Source organism: Rhynchophorus ferrugineus, unplaced genomic scaffold (genome assembly GCF_030347505.1).
Source record: "Rhynchophorus ferrugineus isolate W39M unplaced genomic scaffold, kcgeb_rfMv2 rfM6, whole genome shotgun sequence".
NCBI lineage: Eukaryota > Metazoa > Arthropoda > Insecta > Coleoptera > Curculionidae > Rhynchophorus > Rhynchophorus ferrugineus.
The window spans coordinates 41,160,716-41,178,870 of record NW_027472585.1 but is presented as its reverse complement, the minus strand read 5'-3'; the positions used below and the strand labels follow the sequence as shown (position 1 = coordinate 41,178,870).

Here is an 18,155-nt window from a genome sequence, read left to right as displayed (position 1 = left end):
GACCAGAATCATTGTCGACGGAGCTTTTAAGGTTGTATGTGGACGTGTCTTAACGTCGACATAGTATTTGCTTAGTAGGCAAGAATCACATGGTAGTAAACTAGGTAAATACGACGAGTGCTTAGTAAAGAAAATATGTTTTTGTGCAAAATGATATTTTGATTGAAAACATCCTCCTAAACGCTTTAAAAAACAGTAGCAAAACTTTGCCTGAGGGACCGAACTTATGAACATTGTTTCGATGTCTCCAAATTGCCTTTTTAAGAGTATGCTTATTTAAGGGCTTTCATTCTGCACCTAATTTAGTTCCTGGTTTGTGAAAAATTATTTTCACCATCAATTACAATGGCGTACAAGAAATTTCCAAAAATACAAGGCTTTCTGGAATATAGGTCATCACTCAGTCTGTAACGGACAAAGCGAAAATAGGGAACCCAAATATTGAGTAGTCATAATGCGAATTCATGTACATTAAATTCACGTAAACCGCTATTTCTTATTACAAATTTGAACTTGTCGATCGTTTGAATACCAAGTTTTTATGAGTTTTATATCCATATAACAATGATACTATCACTTACAAAACAGTAATTCAACTTCTATCGTTGTAATGAAACAGGTATATCAGTCAACGGTGTAATTACTAACACAAGGATCAGGCCACAGATGGCGCCTATACACTTTGGCACATACTCCGATATTATATAATATAAGTTACGCCATCTATTATAAATGCCTCAAAATTACTTTGCAATCATAATATTGTCACACTAATTATAATATTTTATATTAATAAAGTGTTTTATTGTTGCTTGAGGATAGCTTGTATGTACATTGTGTTATTTTTATATAGGGAATATTGTTACTAAGGCCTTTTTTCAATCAATAAAATCTTGTAAACACCCATATCACTAAATTTTGAATTTTTAAAAGAACAATTGATCTGTTCAATGTAATTAGTCTGCTTATTGACCTTAAATAGTGTTAATATGTTTCTATTTATAGTTTGGTTATCGGATACATTAAGTTAACCTACTTTATATCATTGTTAATAAAGATATAATAATCCCAATGATTATCTACTGAATATTTATCGTAATAATTTGACAATAAAACATATTGGTACATGACTAATATCACAGTTAACAGACGGAGACAATTTATAATACCTTTAGTGGACAAAAAACTATGCTGAGGATATGACAAATTACATTTGTGTGTAAACAAATACTTTTTATACAAATTTAAGAAGCGAAAAGGCGTCGTGGCACTAGATAAGATATTTTTTTCCGAGAAACTATACATCAGTTCTATCCATTTACGGAAACATAGGGTATTAATTTACAATTACAATACAAGTATATATCAACAATATAACGATTATTTTGACGTGCTGTGGATTTATTACCACCAATAATGAATTGTAAAATTACAAAAAAATGGAATGGAAAAACATGTCAGATAGTATATTTTTAATTAAATTGATTACTGTTTGGAATAAAAATAAAGAATTTAAAAATGTCATATTTTCGTAATTCTCCTTCGTTCGTAATTATTTTTATTCAAAACTCGTAATTATTGGGTTCAGAAATTAATTTTTATCATGCTTAAACAATGCTGCACGCTGTCAAATTTGATATATTTGAGATTTGCCTGTTACGAGTGACATTTTATCCGCCCTTACGGGTGTTTTATTTATTGACCTGATGCAATATGCAACCATTATATATTTATATGATAGTGTATAGGTTACACCTATGATACATTTCTTATTGTTTGATAGTTTTGATGACAGCTAATTTCGCATATTGGCCATTGGTTTATCTATGACAATCCGTTTATTATTTTATCCAATAATCTTATTACTAACGATTCACTTCAACGATATATTATGTCAAGATCTTCTAGAAAGTCCTTTATTTGAGAACAGACCCGAATCATCATCATTAAAGGAGATAAAGGAGAACCTGCAGAAATTAAAGGAACAACAGGAGTACACAAGCCCTGTCGAAAACACTACGAAAATCGATCTAAATAATTTGGAGTACATCAAGAAAGTACTGTCAAAGTTTTTGGGAAAAGTAAAGAGGTCGAAAAAACGAAAGAGGCACATAGAGGGAGACGGACAACAATGTAACAATAAAATCGATACAACGTGATTCAACATTTACTTAATCTTGTTCTCTGCAGTGGGTAAAAGGAAACGCCATGCGAGAAAACCGAAAAACGAAACGAAATGGCATAAGTGGACCGACTGGTCAGTTTGTAGTGTCACTTGCGGTAAGGGTAGATCAATAAGGTGGCGTCATTGTTCGCAAAATTGCAAAGAAGCTGAGACTGAAATGGAAGAGATGGCTTGTCAGTTGCCGGAGTGTCCTCGACCATTATTCGGAATGTTTAAATTATAAACTATTTGTAAATGAATCTATTATTAGATTAAAGTCAATATTGAAATATCTCTTTTATTTAAAACTACCTGTACCAGATCATGCGACGCATGGTTTAGTTTAGTAAAAATAAAAAAACCCATGTTTTTAAAGCATTTTATCGTTTTCTCATATTTATATTATTTATTAATGAGCAATATCAGTTTTTTGGCGTTTCAAACTTCACCTTTAATCCAGCATTTCACGTTCATTTTGAACAAATAACCATTTGCGTTTTCATTTTCCTTTAAATTAAATTAATTTAATTAAATTCGGACGTATAAGGATAAGAAAAATAATTAGGATTTCCAAAATAAAGAAAAAAAAGTATGCTCTAGGTGAGGCTCGAACTCACAACCCCGGCATCGCTCACGACTACTGTCTTATAAGTACCGTGCGCTAACCAATTGCGCCACTAGAGCTTGTTGTAGTGTTTTGTAGAAGACGTAGATATACACAAAACGAAAATTGAAAATCTTAAAATTTTAATATTGTTATTAAGTATATCTTTTTATATTTACTAAGATATAAATACAAAAAAATGTCTTTATATTAACGATAAATGATCATACAAAGAACTCATTTCCATCAAAATATAAATATATATAAAGATTTTTTCAAAATGAAAAACGTTCGTGTATCTCCGTTAAAACACGTCGGCATCAGCTGATAACTGACACTTAAATAAATGTTTAGTTGTCAAAAATGACGCAACGAAAACAAATAATTTTGTGTTAATCTTACCAAAATTTAACAAAACACTTCGTTTTTCGTGAGCAACTTTGATTTTATTGTTCAGTAATAGGTCAAGTATTAAGAATTTCGCACCATACAAAGTATGAGCAATCATGAGCTGGTTTGATGCGGGAGCTTTGGCAAATATTGCCAAATCAGCACTAAAAGAGGCTCAAAAAACTATTGATAAAGCCTTGGATATAAAGGATGCCCCCGAAAATATTCCTGTAAACACTCCAATTGATACTAATCCTGATGATTTTTTTGGTACGTGGGGTATAACCCAGTCGGGAAATATTAATGACTCTAAAAAAGATTCACCAAATGAAGAAGCCAAGCAAAGCAAACAGGCTGCTAGTATTTGGGGTAGTTTTACTGGTAAATATACTTCCACTTGTTAACTTTGTGTAGCAAATGTATCAATTTTAGGATCATTTTTTATTGATAATTCTAATGTGAAAGAAATGCAGTCTCCTTCAATAGAAAGTTTAGATGATTGCACTGACTCAAATATTGATAAAGATTTCAGTAAAAGTAAATTAGTTGTTCAACATAGTGAGGAAGAACTGGTATGTGAGACAGAAAATGATACAAAGGATCAGGAGAAAATCCTCGACTTATTAGTGCAATCTTCAGATAAATTATCAGAAAAAGATATTAACAGATTATCTATTATTAGCACAGAGAGTGGAAAGAATTCAGAGAGCATAGATGTATTAACAGGAAGCCCAGAATACACTAGCACTCCAGAATCTGATGTTAATTCTGGCTTAAGTACATCAAGTTCAATACCAGGTAAATATTATTTAAAAAAAGAATATCTTAGAACTAAAACTGTTTGCTTTAAAGGTCAAAAACACATGTCAGAATCAGTGGAAGTGTTAGGTGATAGTTTAACTAGTCCTAGTTCAGTAGAAGTTATAGGTTCTGACAGTACAACAGGAGACAAGAGTTCTCAGCAAACAGATGAGTTTCTTTCACCTTCAGAATCACCCTGTTTAGACTTAAAAGTTAGCCTGTCATCAGATAAAGTATCACCAGAAAGTGTAGAGGTGATCCCGGAAGATCAAGATGAGAATAGTATTGCAGAAGACACAATGTCTTATACATCTATATCTGAAAGCACATCAGCTACAGTTTTGGATACAGCTTTTAATATCCATGCTAAACCACAAAAGATGCTTAAAGACACTTATAATAGGTAAAGTCATAAAATTTAATTGGTATAATATAATTTGGAAAATCTAATTTTAGGCCAGAGTTTAGTGAAACAATATCAATCGAAACTGAAAATTTAAGTCCTGATAGAAACTTTACTACCACTGAAGCGATTACAAGAGCACCGAGTAGAAGTATGCATTTGCCATTAAATCAAGTAAGCAAAAAAAAGTGTGAATTATTGTTTTGTAATATAATGTGTCATCATAGGTTAACCATAACCAACTTTTAATTGATACCCAACCACATTCAAGTAATAAGCCAGATTTGCCAAAAATTTTGGAAAAAACCAACATCATCGACATTCCACAAGAAGACGAGATTGTACGAAGTTCAGGTTGGTTAAGTAATAATAATCAAAAGATTTAGTTACTAATGTTTTTATGAAGAAAACACTTCAGGTTCAGAAAACCAATTGGACACTTCAACTGATGATGGTTCTCAGTCAGACAAGACACTGGTTGAAACTCAAGAGAACATCATGGAGACCAGTAGCGATACAAGTACCACAACCGAAACCAGCAGTAATTCGACGTATTTAAAAAAACTAATTGCTGATGCTATGGTAAAGATATCCTTTGATTTTTAACAGAAGTTGTAATTTCGAATAAATATCTAAATGTTGTATATACAGTTTTATTGCTCGGAGAAAAACATGTAATGTGAAATTTATTACAGGTAGAGAAGTCTCCAGACTCTCAAAAACATACTCCTGAGGCGTGTCGCGAATTTTCAGACAAAGCCAGTTCGCTAGATAGCATCGCCACATCTTCTCAGATTGAAATTGTCCCTAGGGAGAATTCGTCACCGTTGAGTTCGGAAAAATCTGATCTGGTTAAAATAGAATCCGATCATACCTCATGCCATACCTCCTGTAATATATGAACATAGAAAGTCAGTTACTAACAAATACACTTATGTTTTACTTCAAGGCGATGAACTTGAAACAACCACGTCATCGGATATAGAGATAATTTCGAGTCCGAACGGGGATAGCAGCAGCACTCAAAGCCGACAGAGCCCGGCTAAGAAGACGTTGCTAAAAGCCAAAACCGAGGAATCTGCGATTGATAACTTGCTGCACAAAATGACAATCAAGAAGGCCAAGGGACACAACAGAGAGCTGTCAGAAGCGTCAAGCATCAGGTACACTATATTATAATGACTGTGGATTAATTTTGATGGATATTTTTATAAACCCACTGTAAATTTTCACTAAAAAATAAGGACATGATTATTTTTCAAGATACTTTCATCATTAGTTACTTATTTATCGCGTTAGCTGGGTTCCATTTTGCGCCTGGCCTTAAACATACTGTTTGATATTTATTCATGGTTAATAATGCTATACTATTTGACATAATATTTTAATAGCATGAAGAATTTTAACAATCTTTGTTGTCCATAATTTTTAATTACATTTAAACAGTTTTTCGCATTATGAAAAACTAATTTGCGAGTTCATCTTTTTGCATGCTTATTTAAAAATTACTGTTGGGATATATGGGTTGCTGAGCTTTAATATTAATATAGTTCTGCAAGATGCAATACAATAATAAGTTATGTTGCACCTCTAAATTCCCTTAAAATAATTCACAGTCACAGTATACTTTTTAATTCTGAAATATACTCTACGACATACTTTTAGCGATGACTCCCATAACAATGTCGACATAGATAAGCTCCTCAAAAGGATATCCGAAATGACTGATATTTTAGAATCGAGAGAATCCAAACTCATTGATATGAATCGGTAAAAAAACATAAGCATCCTTAATATTCACCAATAAATATCGTTTGACACGTAGGAGAAATGCGGAACTGCAGGAGCAAAACAACGATCTAAAAACTCAGTTGGATTGCGTGCTAACCCAACAGCTGGAATCGGCCGATTTGAGTCAGGTCACCGAAGAATATACTCAAAGATTATCCGCTTTGGAAAAGAAATTTCAACAAGTAGTAGCCACACTTTTTTTCAAACAATTTAATAAGTAATAACAATCGAATGTCATAGGCAATTAGAGAAAAGGATACCCTGAGAAAACAATTGGATCAAGCCAAATTAGACGTAGCGGCGAGAATGAGCAAACATGAATTAGAATCCACTATATCTGAAAAGGACCAAACCATAAAAGAATTACGGGATGAGGGTGAAAAATTATCCAGACAACAGTTGCAGCATTCCAATATTATTAAAAAGCTTAGAGCAAAGGAGAAAGAGAATGAAGGAACAATAAAACATTTAAAGTAAGTTAGATATTGATATCAGGAATGCATTCTTATCAATGGCTATTTTATTATTTGATCATAATTTGAATGTTTAATCTGCTAACAAGGCACTGGTGATAAGAATTAATTCCCAGCCCTAATGTCATTAAATAATCACTATATGATAAAAATAATTTAGGGAACATAATGAAAGCCTATCGATGGAGACTGAGCGCCTAAAAAAGTCATTATCGGCCAAAGAAGAAGTGGAACGTTCACAAATAGAGGCCGTTCACAATTTAACGACGAAAAATAAGAAAATCGAATCTGAACTGACAAAGTTAAGGGGCCAGCTAGACGATTTAAACCAAAAGTACGACACGACGAAGAAATCCCTGGATGCTGCCAAGAAAGAGCTCATCGACAAAAACAAAACGGCCACGGAATTGTTGATGAAACAGCAGCACTTGGAAAGCTTGGAAAATGAGAAGAAAATTACCGAATCGCAAAATGAAGAGGTGATGCGATTGAGCTGTCTGTGATTTTTAACTAACTGACGGTTTATAGGTTATTAATCAACTCGACGATCTTCGTTATCAGTTACGGAAATCTGAGGAAGAACACGTAAAAAGGGAGCAAAAATTGAAACGGGAGAATAGTGAATTGTTACGGCGACTGGAGGAAGCTGAAAATCAAAACGAGGAATTGTCGCAGTCGATATCGGAGGTGAGCAAACCTCTGGTAAGGCAACTAGAAAACTTGCAGACCATGTATCAGTCCAAAATTGCCAATTTTGAGAAAGGAGAGCAAGAACTCACGTTGAAAATTAGTAAGTTGTTAATTTTATGACATGAAGAAGTAATTTGTGTTTTTTTGCATCCAATTATTGATCATTTTAAAAGAATCAATCTCAATTTTAACATATTCTTAAATTACAAAAATCAAAAACTTGAATAAATCATAAAAGTCTCTAAGCTGGCTTACATTATTTACAAAAAAAAAGATGAAAACAAATGAAGACCTAAAAACGTTATGTTGTATCATTAGAAAGTATTCCTTTTCTAGGTGATCTACAAGGAAAATTACAAAGTTCCACGACCTTGGAAAGGTCCAGCAAAGAAGAATGCTTAACTATGAGATCAAAATTGGCTGATTTAGAAGGTCAGTTCAATACGCTAAAACACGAATTGGAGATGAGTAAAATGGCCCTGGAACAAAGTAAAACCGAAGAATTAATGGCGCAACAGGAATTGAAAAGGTAATAAAACTGACTCCAACAAAATAGTTTTTTAAGTATAATATATTTATCTAGTGAGATCGAGTCATTAAAAAATTCCGTAAAAAAACAAAAAGAAGCTGTGGACGAAAAGGACAAAGAGATACAGGCTTTGAAAAAGCAGTTGGTAACGGAAAAATCGTATAACGAATCAGACAAAAAACAAAGTGCCACTAATTCACAGGTAACCTGCCTATAAATAGTTAAACAATTTTCTTTAAATACCACTATCACTAGGATGGATTCAATGAGTCACAAACCACCATAGATAGAGCTTCGGGAAGCAATTCACCAACTTTAAGTTTGGGGAAAGTGTCCGTCGCGGAATCCCTTAGCAGTAGTTTTTGGTCTCAAGTAAGTAAACCAAACCGACAGGTCCCGAAAATTATTATGATTATTCCCAGGATGAACCGTTCGAAGCGACCCACGCTCCCAGGTATACCAACATGTTTGAAATGCAAATGCTTCAAAGCAATTTGAAACAAAAGGAGGGAGAACTGCAACAGTTACAGTGGGAACTGAACCGGCGAGAACAAGAACGGTCGTTGCTGAATTCGGAGATATCGGACCTGATCAATAGGGTCAGTATATTTTTAGTTTTCTCGAAACAATTAGGTATTTGGAAAGGTTATCCATGATAAAATGGGCTTTCTTGAAAATAATTTTTGATCAACAAAGTAGACACCATTGCCTTTTTATTGAATTTCGTTTGATTTTTGGCCCCGCTGGTGGATTATTTAACAGTGAAAATTATTAACATAGATTCTCTTATTTTTGGCTGAAGATTTTAACATTCTCCATGATATAAAACAACTCTAATTTGTAGCAAACTATGAATAATAGACAGGTAACCAGGGCTTGTGAATATACCTAGAAGGAATGAATGTATTGGAAAAGTGGAAAAACACTTCACATCATGGTCGAATTAGCCATACTTCATAAGCCATGGATTCTTCATTGTATGGTTCTCCACCAACTTGAGCCCTCGACTTTGAATATTCTCATTGTAATGGCATCAGATATTAATTCCTTATGCATAAGATCGCTCTTTATGATCTTGATTCATCTTTCTTCAGTACTGAATAACTCTATACAAAACACTAATTCTGTATCTAATACTGTAACCTATGTCTTTAAAAATTATTTTTTTCGATACAGTGAATTACTTTTTCAGATACATAATCATTAAAATAAAATGATATAAATTATTGCAGGTTGAGATATTGGAAAAAACCAAGGAAGATTATGCCAGACTACAAGAAGAGTATGTTAACTTGCAGCAGAAGTATGAAACTTTATGTCAGCTGTTTGGTGAAAAAGTCGAAGAAAATGAAGAACTTAAATTAGATTTAGAGGATGTAAAAGATATGTACAAGAGCCAAATTAATGAATTATTAAGACAACAAAAAGAAAATAAATAAGGTACTATTTAAACATTAATGGAGCATATTTGATGATCCTAGAAGCCCTGGTTTTTATAAATACTTTTTATCTACACCTAATATAAGGGATTTCAAGTAGGTATTGATTGAAATGCACTTACTGCTTAATATATTACACACTGCTATAGTGTTTTATAATAATATTTAAAGTGTAACAACGGTTTTGTGATTGTGTCATTTAACTTTTTATTTTTAATATATTTTGAGTTTTTCACCAAAATTTTCTTAGTGGTTTGGTTCATATAGTGATAAAACAAGTTATTAAAGTTTAATCTGTGATATATACAAATATTAAATGTTGTGCTTGTTTTTGTAGTAGGTGTTTGCAGGTTTCAAAAGAAAACAAAAACATAGTAAAGTACTAAAGGACAATTTATATTATTTTTTGTAATATATTCCTGTTAATAGCTATGAAGTTTGTTTCTTTTTACCATAGTTAAATTCAAAATTATCACAATAAGTTAATTAAATAATAGAAGAATACTTTTGGAATAATAATTAAACCGTGTTGGCTGGATTATTTGGTGTATTCACTGGTGGTGAATTTGCTTGCCTTGTCACAATATTTATGGCATTACTCATTACTTGTTTTTTGATAAACTCAGAGGTCACTGTTGTTAAACTATCTTTATTTCCAACTTTGCATCTGATGTAGCCATGTAAATTTGCACCATTTAACACAAGAGCAATTAAAACTACCAACTAAAAAAAAAGTCATAAATGCCTGATTAACACAAATAAAAAAATTTACTACGTACCATCCATTTCAATTTCAATCCAAATAACGCCACTAAAAAGAATATACCCCATATGAAAGGGGTCAAAAGTAATGCTGTCCAAAATATTCTTGATTCACGCTCATTAATTCGATTCTGCAAGTGCTCCTAAAGTAAATATTAACAATCTTTTCTGATAAGCTATAAATTATTTACCTTTCGAGACTCGTAAACCCAGTGCGACTTTCCATCGTCATCCACATAATTCCACCACCTAAGCCCAACCATTAATCTTCCCGTAATATTTTTAACAGTCCAAAAATCCATTGATAGAAGTATGACTATAGTGACGAAGCTGGTTATAAAACTGTCACTGAACCAGCCACATAACATATAAGCTGCTATCGCAGCTGCTCGGAAACTAATATGAAATAAAGTAACATAAGGATGACTGAAAACAAGTACTATAAGTTCCAAAAACCCTGGCATTATAAGATATAATTACGTTAAAATGTTACTTGAATTTCTTTCATGTACATCCTCCTCGCCAAATGCGAGGGTATCATCTTCCACTAAAGACATGTAGAATTTTTAAGCTTTAAATTTATGTTTTCAACAAACCCCTCTTTAGAATCAATTTTATTAAAAAAATCAATTTCTGGGATTGACAGACAGCTGATAAGACATTTTAACTATTCCGTGATTTGAACTAATAGTGTTAACGTCAAATTTGACATTTTTGGTATTTCACAAATCAAAACAAATACCCACGTGTTTATTCTAACCTATATAATTTCTGTTAAAACGTAGCAATAACTATAGAAAATTATATAAAACATGGATGTATGTGTTAATTTTAAAGGCGGTGGTTCATTTGTGAAGGTACGTCCAGTACTTTCAGCGAATGGAGAGTAAGTTTTAATTAATCAATGGCAATTTTGATTTCCAATTAATACTTCACTATATTAATTTTGCAGAAATGTGTTTTTTTGCTCAAGAAATACGATTTCACAATACAATACAAAAACATCCAAATTCATCTATGAATATAAAGGTTTAAAAGAAAATGTAATAGGTGTTTGCTATAACTACATTGACGATTTTGAATGTTTAACTGCTTGTTCAGCCAATGGACAAGTTATTATTTGGAAAATAGCTTTTAAAGAAAAATTATATGAATGGGTATAGTATAAAAAATAATAATAGTTACAAATTATAATTTATAATATTTTTACATTTTAGGACTTGAAGGAGGCAGATGTTAGAACCTTTAATTTTATTTCGTTTAATTCAAATAAAGAATTAGAATGTTTAATTTCATATAACAAATACAATAAAATTAATTTCAAAATAGTTAATTCGAAAACAGGTAGTAGAAGAGATATATTGAAAATCAGTGATGATAATTATATGGTGGATATTTGTCAAGATAAATTCTTTTCAGTAGTACAAGAAAATGTTATTTATTTTGTAAAGATCCAAAATCTGTTTATTACTAAGTATGTTGTCTGTAAAGAAAGTGTTAATATTATTTAATTTATATATTATCAATGCAGGTATAAAATGGGAAAAAATAACAGAAAGTTTACATGTATAGCATGTCATCCTAATGAAGAAGCAGTGCTAACAGGTGATGATAGTGGCAGAATACTTCTATGGCAAGATTTATTTGACAAAAAAACTCAAGCTGTTTTTCATTGGCACACTTTACCAGTGGATTGTTTAGTATTTTCATCATCAGGTAGTAATTTTTATAGTGGGGCTAATGAATGTGTATTAGTGAAGTGGCAATGTGATAAGCCAAATGTAAGACAATTTTTACCAAGGTAATTTTAGATATTAATCCTTACTTATTAATGTTATTAAGTATTGCGGTAATTTTAGATTGCCAGCAGGAATTTCTCACCTATCAATATCAGACAACAATGCATATTTAGCTGTGGCAACATCAGATAATGCTATAAGAATAGTTGATTCTCGGTTAAATCAAATTGCCCTGATCCAACATTTGGTAATAGGAAATCACTTTGAAAGTGGCATTATATATGATCCAATTACAAGATCATTAGTTTTAAATGGTAATGTTGGATGTGTACAATTTTATTCTCCGAATGACATGTCTCTTCTCTACAATGTAAGTTGTTTTTACATAAATTTTTTGATATGTCTAACAAAATAAACATTAGGTTGATATTGTGAACCAAACCAAAATTACGGATGAAAGAGAATCACAATTAGAAAACACAGAAGTCAGGAAAGTGGCGCTCAGCAAAAGTGGAAAATGGTTAGCCACTGTAGAAGACAGGAGGAGTGAAGGGGTCTGTAATGAAATTAGGTTAAAGTTCTGGCAATTTAATAGTGCAAAACAAATGTAAGTGTCACGTGAAGAACATTAGTTATAGAGTCATTAATTTTAACACAAGATTTTAATTTAGGTTTGAACTTAATACTTCAATAGAATATCCACATGAAATAGGAATATTGAATATTGCATTTCAACCATTAAATAAGGAAAATAATTTAAAATGCGTTACTATAGGTGTAGATAAGAAATTTAAAATATGGCAAATCAATGAAGTTCAAAGTGTTCATAGTACGTAAATAAAAATAATTATAACATGAAAATTAATCACAGTTTCACTATTTTAGAATCGGGATTAGTGTGGAAATGCTTAAGTGAAGGGTATTATAGACAGTTACCTTGCAAGTCCCTCTCCTTTTCAATAGATGGCTCCTTGTTTGCCACAGCATTTGGATCAATTTTAACAACTTGGACGCCAGATTCTTGTGATTTAAAATGCTCACTAATTCATCCCAAGTATAAACAAGATATCGATCATGTACAATTCGGTCAAAGTAAGTAATTGTTACACTTATATAACCGTATATATATTAAAGTAATGCATATTATTTTAGGTGATCAGTGTCATTTATTAGTAGCAGCTGGCAAAAGTCAACTTACAGTATGGAATATATTGACGCTTTGTATGGTTTGGGTAGTGAATATTCAGAATATCAATTTATTGGTTGCAGACTATTTGTCCACTTACATGATGGTAATATCTAAAGAAAACAAAGGTAAGTTATATAATAAACGAATTTTTTTTAAGTAAATCGTATTGTATATATGGGTTTAAACCGAAATAATTGCATGTTTTTACATAGCTGGCACATTTTTTGCTTGTGTCAGTATTATAAATATTATTCAAGAATTTTAAGATAGTATCTAATATGTTTTGTAAGTTTTGGTGTCAACTTTTAATGAAACTATGATAATATGAAAGCAAAAATGTTGCGGTTTATAGAACTGTCAAAGTCAATAGAGGTTCTGTCTACCAATCATGTTTCATACTATAATTTTAAATGTCAGCCAATGAAAAACTGCTTTGTGTTGCTTAAGGGGTTATACCGCTGTGAAAAATGGATATATTTTGAGATTTTTTTTGTAGAAAACTACCCAATGGATTTAATGGGTTTAGTATCGCATACCTTTGGGTATACAAACATATTTTATATATACAGTAAATAAATCATAACTACTTCAACAGATAATTTATCTAACTAGCTATAGTTAAAACGAAGAAAATTGAGCTGACTTACGCCAATTTTCTAAAACCTTATAGAACTGTCAAAGTCAATAGAGGTTCTGTCAACCAATCATGTTTCATACTATAATATTTTAAATGTCAGCCAATGAAAAACTGCTTTGTGTTGCTTAAGGGGTTATACCGCTGTGAAAAATGGATATATTTTGAGATTTTTTTGTAGAAAACTACTCAATGTATTTAATGGGTTTAGTATCGCATATCTTTGGGTATACAAACATATTTTATATATACAGTAAATAAATCATAACTACTTCAACAGATAATTTATCTAACTAGCTATAGTTAAAACGAAGAAAATTGAGCTGACTTACGCCAATTTTCTAAAACCTAACGTACTATAACCCCTTAATGCAAAATAAGTAAATATAAAGGTTGCATATAGATAATATAAAATAATATACATTAATCATTGCAGTGTTTGTATTTGAAGCGGCAAATCCCACAATCCTCTATTCCAGTGATAAATTAATTAACAAATCAAACGAGGTCGTCGCTGCTGCTTTTATACCAGGCAAATACAGTAACGACTCAAGATTGCAATGGTATGAAAGATCTAATTTGTATTTTATCACTTCCAACAGCGTAAGTACCAGACATAACTCTTAAAGCATTTTTTCCATTTTGAATATTGTTTTAGGAGCTATACTGCATAAGTAAAAGCGAAGAACCATTTGAATACGCAGAAAACGTCGATGATGATCTATCGGAAGATATGACAATATTCAGTAAAATCAAAGCCAGTAAGACAGTAAACGCTACGAAACAAGGCATGTACCAGAAACATTTGTTCGAAAAAGATGTTGGTCGAAAAACTATCCGAGAAGTAAGATTAACAATTTTGAATTAATATCATGTAATTATTTATGTTTTTTTTTAGTATCTGGAAGCTCCACTCCTTACATTACCACCGGTTAGGCTACAGGCCGCGTCTATTTTGAAAAGTCTAATTTTACAAAAAGAAGTTGCCGGATGATTGTATTATTTATTGTTGACAATACATGTTTTTAAAAAACTTCTTGTTTAATTTAGTTTATAAAGGATAAAGCTAGTTATAACCAATCAAGAAGGTTCCGAGTTTTAAACTAACGATTCTTTTCAACACTAGTTTTTTCCAGATTTAAATATATACACAGTAGTAGTGTAATCATTTCATCGGTCTCAAAAGCCCGTTAAAAAAATTAATTAATAAAGGTTTACTTTAACGATATATAAACAAGTGGAAATATTTTGTTTTGTTTTCTGAAAATATCAATAATAGCAGATAATTTAGAGAACACAAGACAACAAACATTTACTGAAGTTATTTACCTGCTTGTACAAGATCACTAAAAATATTTAAACAAAATGTATGTAAACCTCTGCATTTGTTATTTGTACTCTATATAATAAGTACAAATAGGTTTTAATTCATATACGTTAGTCAACATAAACAAATCTTCCTTGTTAACACTGCATAACTGATAATGACGACTCATTCAAAATAAATATGTACATATATATATATATATATATATATATATATATATATATATATATATATATATATATATATATATATATATATATATAGATAACTTAATCTGAATGAACTTCATGGATAGCTGCGATTGTGTCCAGTGGCTTCTGTTAATATTGTTACCTTTGACTTGTCACATTTCATTTATGGTTATGTGGTGCGAAATCCTATTTATAAATAAATACGAGAGTCAGGCTGCAATTATTAAAAATATTTTATAAAAGGCAGTCTGTATCGACTTTGTAAATCTAAAACATTTTATGCAGACAAGCCAGCCCGACTCGATTCAAAGCCGCCTACGAAATCAGTATAAAACTCAGGCCTATTCTTTTTAAGCGCAAGATGTTCTATCAGCCAATCAAAAAAAATACACCTACCAGCACTATTATAAAATTGAACATATCAGAGAGGGGCATTGATAAAGTTTTTTAAAATCTGATTTAATTGAGTCCGATCAAATGTGATCGGATAGTATTTAAGGGATAATTTAAAATAAGTTGTATTTACGTAATTATAATAATCATATATTTTAAAAATTATATTACAAACTTAACAATAGATAAGTTTTAAAAGTTATTAGGGCCACAAATAAATTTTACGACCGTAATTGAAACCGAAAATACATAACAATTCTGAAAAAATAAACACAATAAATAATAAAGAAAAGTAGAAAAAAAATAGAATAATATAGCTATTATCATTAAAATATATGTTTTTTTTTTTGGGAGCTGAACAGGAATCGAACTATTCACCATTGTTGTTATTTTCACTTTCTTTCAATAATCGCTCCTTGATCCTATCGCACTTCGGACATAAGTCCCGTACCCTAGCTATGCAATTTTTGTGGTATACCGAGTTGCATTTATCACAGATATAAGCAGTAGAAACGAATGGGAAGAGGATCTCTTCGTTTTGGCAAATTTCACATATGTGTCCGCGCCCTTTACACACCTCGCAGTTTATCTTAACATGAGTGGAAAAATCCTCAACCAAGTTATGCAATTTAGTTAATAAATCCCCAGACTGCGTATCCAGTAAATCCTGCAAGCTGTACATGTCCGTGTTGTCGATTAAATGGGGCCTGTCGCACTTCCACAGCAGATGCTCTTCTTTTGCTTTTCGACACACGACCAGATACTTTTTCAAGCCTTGCAGCTCCTGCCTCAGCCTCCTCACCAAATTTAGTTCTTGCACCAGCGAAAATAATCTCGGATTCAGTTTCTCTAAATTAATCAGAGGTCTGTTGGCGGTAATTCTGAGGATTTGTAAACTAGCCTGCGATACTAAATAAGGGGTTAAGTCCCAGTTATGGACCACACGAGCTGGTATAACGGCCGAACTACTCCAGTGGCACGCAGAACAGTAATAGAGACCTGTGTAGTCACATTTCTTCACATCCGACCACTCTTTATCTGCATGATCGATAAAATAAACTAAATTAATGCTCACATATATTTTATGGTGTTTATAAAAGCAAGTTACTTTTCACAGTTTTTTTACCTGGCAGAAATAATTTGCCTAAGCAGCTAGTTATTCCTGAAGGAGCAGCTAGCAATAAATTAATTTTTTTAATAAAAAATCTATCAAGCTAGGAATTCTAATTTAGATACAACAAATTTTTAAAAAGCACTTACTCAAAATTAGTGGTGCTTTGCATTCAGCACACTGATACTTTTGGGCAGACATCCCTACTTCAGGGCAAATATTAAGTTCATATTGACCTTTTTCGCAAGCAATGACGTGAGCACACTCCCGTAAAATAGAGGCTATGCATTTGTAATGACAAGCGTATCCACAATCTTCACATTCATACCAGGCTTGTACCACACTCCTGAAATATTCAGTTTATTGTTATACAACCATAAGCAGGCTCGATTATTATGCCTAGTTTTTGAAAAATATTGTTGATATATTCAAGAATAGTTTATATAATTTCAACACAATTATTTTGAACTAATACTAGATGGGTTATTTGAACTTATTTGAGCAAATTTCAGTTTCCACCAACCAAAAAGTCAAAAAAGTTTAAAATTGCTATATTAGATATAAGATAATATAATCAATGCATTATCAGCACTTACCAAATAGTTCCAGTACAATGATCGCAATACTTATAAGAGGCATTTCTAAGCAAAGGCTGGAGTTTTAAATGATGGCCTTTAACTGTACGATTAGACACACCACTATTTTTATTTCTTGGATGCCTACAAAATAGACATAAATATGTACTAAAATTTCCTGAAAAAATATAATATTCTTACAGCGGATCTTCCATAGCCTCCTTGTATTCTTGAAGTCTTAAACGTAGTTCTATCAAATGTCTTACTAGCCACTTTCTTTCAAAAGAGCACTGTTCATTTTCGAGAATTAAATCTCGACATTTATTGATAGCTTTTGATAACTCATCTCCATTTGCCTCCTATTATAATTAAAGTATTGTTTAATATCTTAAAATTACTTTAGATATAATAAAAAAGGAATTGGTCCTTACCATATTAAACATTCTAGGAAAATGAATTAAACTTTCTTATACATTCATTTGAAATATGATTTACTAGGAAAATAAAGCTTTAAATATATCTTATGCAATCCTAATCAGTATATAGTCAACTCTATATTAACACGCTCTTTTTTCAATAGAACCTATTTACGTTACAATTGTTATTATTTACATAGTTAAATCATTAGAAACTGTACCCCTAATGCATTACCTTATTCAATGCTAGCTGCAATTCTTCCGCTTCTAAGTTTTCTGGTAAACAACTATCTAAATCCTCGCTCAATGACGCTTTCTCCGAAAACGTTGTCGCATCACTGGACGCTGCCCATTTGTTGTTATCTTCTTCAATGTCATTCATTGTTTCTATTTTCTTCCAAAAATTACTTCAAAACACATGATAACATATTTTAACATGCATATCGCCATATAATCTGTCAAAACATGTCAATAGTAGAAATAAGTTTTGATCCACAACTCGCAATTGAAAAAAGTTTTGATGCAAACGTTTAA

General features: G+C 31.7%; 5 protein-coding genes and 1 non-coding gene across 10 annotated transcripts; 3 read left to right on the top strand and 3 right to left on the bottom strand.

Moving 5' to 3' along the window:
• Positions 1 to 1,755: 1,755 nt before the first annotated feature.
• On the top strand, positions 1,756 to 2,454 carry LOC143198299 (uncharacterized). Its single transcript, XM_076407431.1, has 2 exons — positions 1,756 to 2,133; positions 2,191 to 2,454. Exons 1-2 carry the CDS (start codon positions 1,827 to 1,829, stop codon positions 2,406 to 2,408), a joined length of 525 nt encoding a protein of 174 aa, XP_076263546.1. The 5' UTR covers positions 1,756 to 1,826; the 3' UTR covers positions 2,409 to 2,454.
• A 302-nt stretch (positions 2,455 to 2,756) lies between these two features.
• On the bottom strand, positions 2,757 to 2,848 carry TRNAI-UAU (transfer RNA isoleucine (anticodon UAU)). The gene is given in 2 exon segments: positions 2,757 to 2,792; positions 2,811 to 2,848. It is a non-coding gene; the product is annotated as a tRNA-Ile (tRNA).
• A 260-nt stretch (positions 2,849 to 3,108) lies between these two features.
• Positions 3,109 to 9,716, top strand: Tmf (TATA element modulatory factor). 3 transcript variants are annotated; one of them, XR_013006193.1, is made up of 19 exons: positions 3,109 to 3,539; positions 3,591 to 3,956; positions 4,011 to 4,362; positions 4,416 to 4,536; positions 4,590 to 4,716; positions 4,769 to 4,944; positions 5,058 to 5,253; positions 5,312 to 5,525; positions 6,028 to 6,132; positions 6,188 to 6,335; positions 6,394 to 6,626; positions 6,787 to 7,105; positions 7,155 to 7,416; positions 7,653 to 7,845; positions 7,900 to 8,047; positions 8,101 to 8,217; positions 8,268 to 8,444; positions 9,078 to 9,380; positions 9,622 to 9,716. XR_013006193.1 is itself a non-coding variant. In XM_076407415.1 (18 exons), the coding sequence occupies exons 1-18, from the start codon at positions 3,275 to 3,277 to the stop codon at positions 9,282 to 9,284; spliced, it is 3,714 nt and encodes a 1,237-aa protein (XP_076263530.1). In that variant the 5' UTR covers positions 3,109 to 3,274; the 3' UTR covers positions 9,285 to 9,716. The 3 variants fall into 3 exon arrangements, 2 of the variants coding, with proteins under 2 accessions (XP_076263530.1, XP_076263529.1); XM_076407415.1 differs by having other exon boundaries at positions 4,781 to 4,944; positions 9,078 to 9,716; XM_076407414.1 differs by having other exon boundaries at positions 9,078 to 9,716.
• LOC143198295 (putative Golgi apparatus membrane protein-like protein CG5021) lies at positions 9,657 to 10,715 on the bottom strand. 2 transcript variants are annotated; one of them, XM_076407426.1, is made up of 4 exons: positions 10,527 to 10,715; positions 10,238 to 10,472; positions 10,064 to 10,177; positions 9,657 to 10,007 (listed from the first exon to the last, which is right to left on the bottom strand). In XM_076407426.1, the coding sequence occupies exons 1-4, from the start codon at positions 10,601 to 10,603 to the stop codon at positions 9,804 to 9,806; spliced, it is 630 nt and encodes a 209-aa protein (XP_076263541.1). In that variant the 5' UTR covers positions 10,604 to 10,715; the 3' UTR covers positions 9,657 to 9,803. The 2 variants fall into 2 exon arrangements, with proteins under 2 accessions (XP_076263541.1, XP_076263540.1); XM_076407425.1 differs by having other exon boundaries at positions 10,064 to 10,189; positions 10,527 to 10,706.
• A 47-nt stretch (positions 10,716 to 10,762) lies between these two features.
• l(2)05287 (WD repeat-containing protein l(2)05287) lies at positions 10,763 to 15,996 on the top strand. The gene is made up of 12 exons (XM_076407416.1): positions 10,763 to 10,932; positions 10,999 to 11,203; positions 11,264 to 11,520; positions 11,578 to 11,847; positions 11,906 to 12,155; positions 12,208 to 12,392; positions 12,457 to 12,614; positions 12,671 to 12,877; positions 12,938 to 13,099; positions 14,045 to 14,211; positions 14,267 to 14,452; positions 14,507 to 15,996. The coding sequence occupies exons 1-12, from the start codon at positions 10,859 to 10,861 to the stop codon at positions 14,600 to 14,602; spliced, it is 2,217 nt and encodes a 738-aa protein (XP_076263531.1). The 5' UTR covers positions 10,763 to 10,858; the 3' UTR covers positions 14,603 to 15,996.
• DEF8 (differentially expressed in FDCP 8 homolog) lies at positions 15,648 to 18,098 on the bottom strand. 2 transcript variants are annotated; one of them, XM_076407421.1, is made up of 6 exons: positions 17,857 to 18,088; positions 17,407 to 17,564; positions 17,227 to 17,349; positions 16,780 to 16,976; positions 16,646 to 16,693; positions 15,648 to 16,557 (listed from the first exon to the last, which is right to left on the bottom strand). In XM_076407421.1, the coding sequence occupies exons 1-6, from the start codon at positions 18,001 to 18,003 to the stop codon at positions 15,890 to 15,892; spliced, it is 1,341 nt and encodes a 446-aa protein (XP_076263536.1). In that variant the 5' UTR covers positions 18,004 to 18,088; the 3' UTR covers positions 15,648 to 15,889. The 2 variants fall into 2 exon arrangements, with proteins under 2 accessions (XP_076263536.1, XP_076263537.1); XM_076407422.1 differs by lacking the exon at positions 16,646 to 16,693 and having other exon boundaries at positions 17,857 to 18,098.
• Between the last annotated feature and the right edge of the window lie 57 nt (positions 18,099 to 18,155).

Bases quoted from the DNA above. Each gene is read 5' to 3' on its own strand.
- LOC143198299 (XM_076407431.1), top strand. From the start codon at position 1,827: ATGACAATCCGTTTATTATTTTATCCAATAATCTTATTACTAACGATT. The intron at 2,134-2,190 runs GTAACAATAAAA...TGTTCTCTGCAG, and splicing joins AGAGGGAGACGGACAACAAT to TGGGTAAAAGGAAACGCCAT.
- Tmf (XM_076407414.1), top strand. From the start codon at position 3,275: ATGAGCTGGTTTGATGCGGGAGCTTTGGCAAATATTGCCAAATCAGCA. The intron at 6,627-6,786 runs GTAAGTTAGATA...AAAATAATTTAG, and splicing joins GGAACAATAAAACATTTAAA to GGAACATAATGAAAGCCTAT. The intron at 7,106-7,154 runs GTGATGCGATTG...GACGGTTTATAG, and splicing joins CCGAATCGCAAAATGAAGAG to GTTATTAATCAACTCGACGA.
- LOC143198295 (XM_076407425.1), bottom strand. From the start codon at position 10,603: ATGTCTTTAGTGGAAGATGATACCCTCGCATTTGGCGAGGAGGATGTA. The intron at 10,190-10,237 runs GTAAATAATTTA...TATTTACTTTAG, and splicing joins GGGTTTACGAGTCTCGAAAG to GAGCACTTGCAGAATCGAAT. The intron at 10,008-10,063 runs GTACGTAGTAAA...CTTTTTTTTTAG, and splicing joins GATTGAAATTGAAATGGATG to TTGGTAGTTTTAATTGCTCT.
- DEF8 (XM_076407421.1), bottom strand. From the start codon at position 18,003: ATGAATGACATTGAAGAAGATAACAACAAATGGGCAGCGTCCAGTGAT. The intron at 16,694-16,779 runs GTAAGTGCTTTT...ATTTATTGCTAG, and splicing joins CAAAGCACCACTAATTTTGA to CTGCTCCTTCAGGAATAACT. The intron at 16,558-16,645 runs GTAAAAAAACTG...TCGATCATGCAG, and splicing joins AGGCAAATTATTTCTGCCAG to ATAAAGAGTGGTCGGATGTG.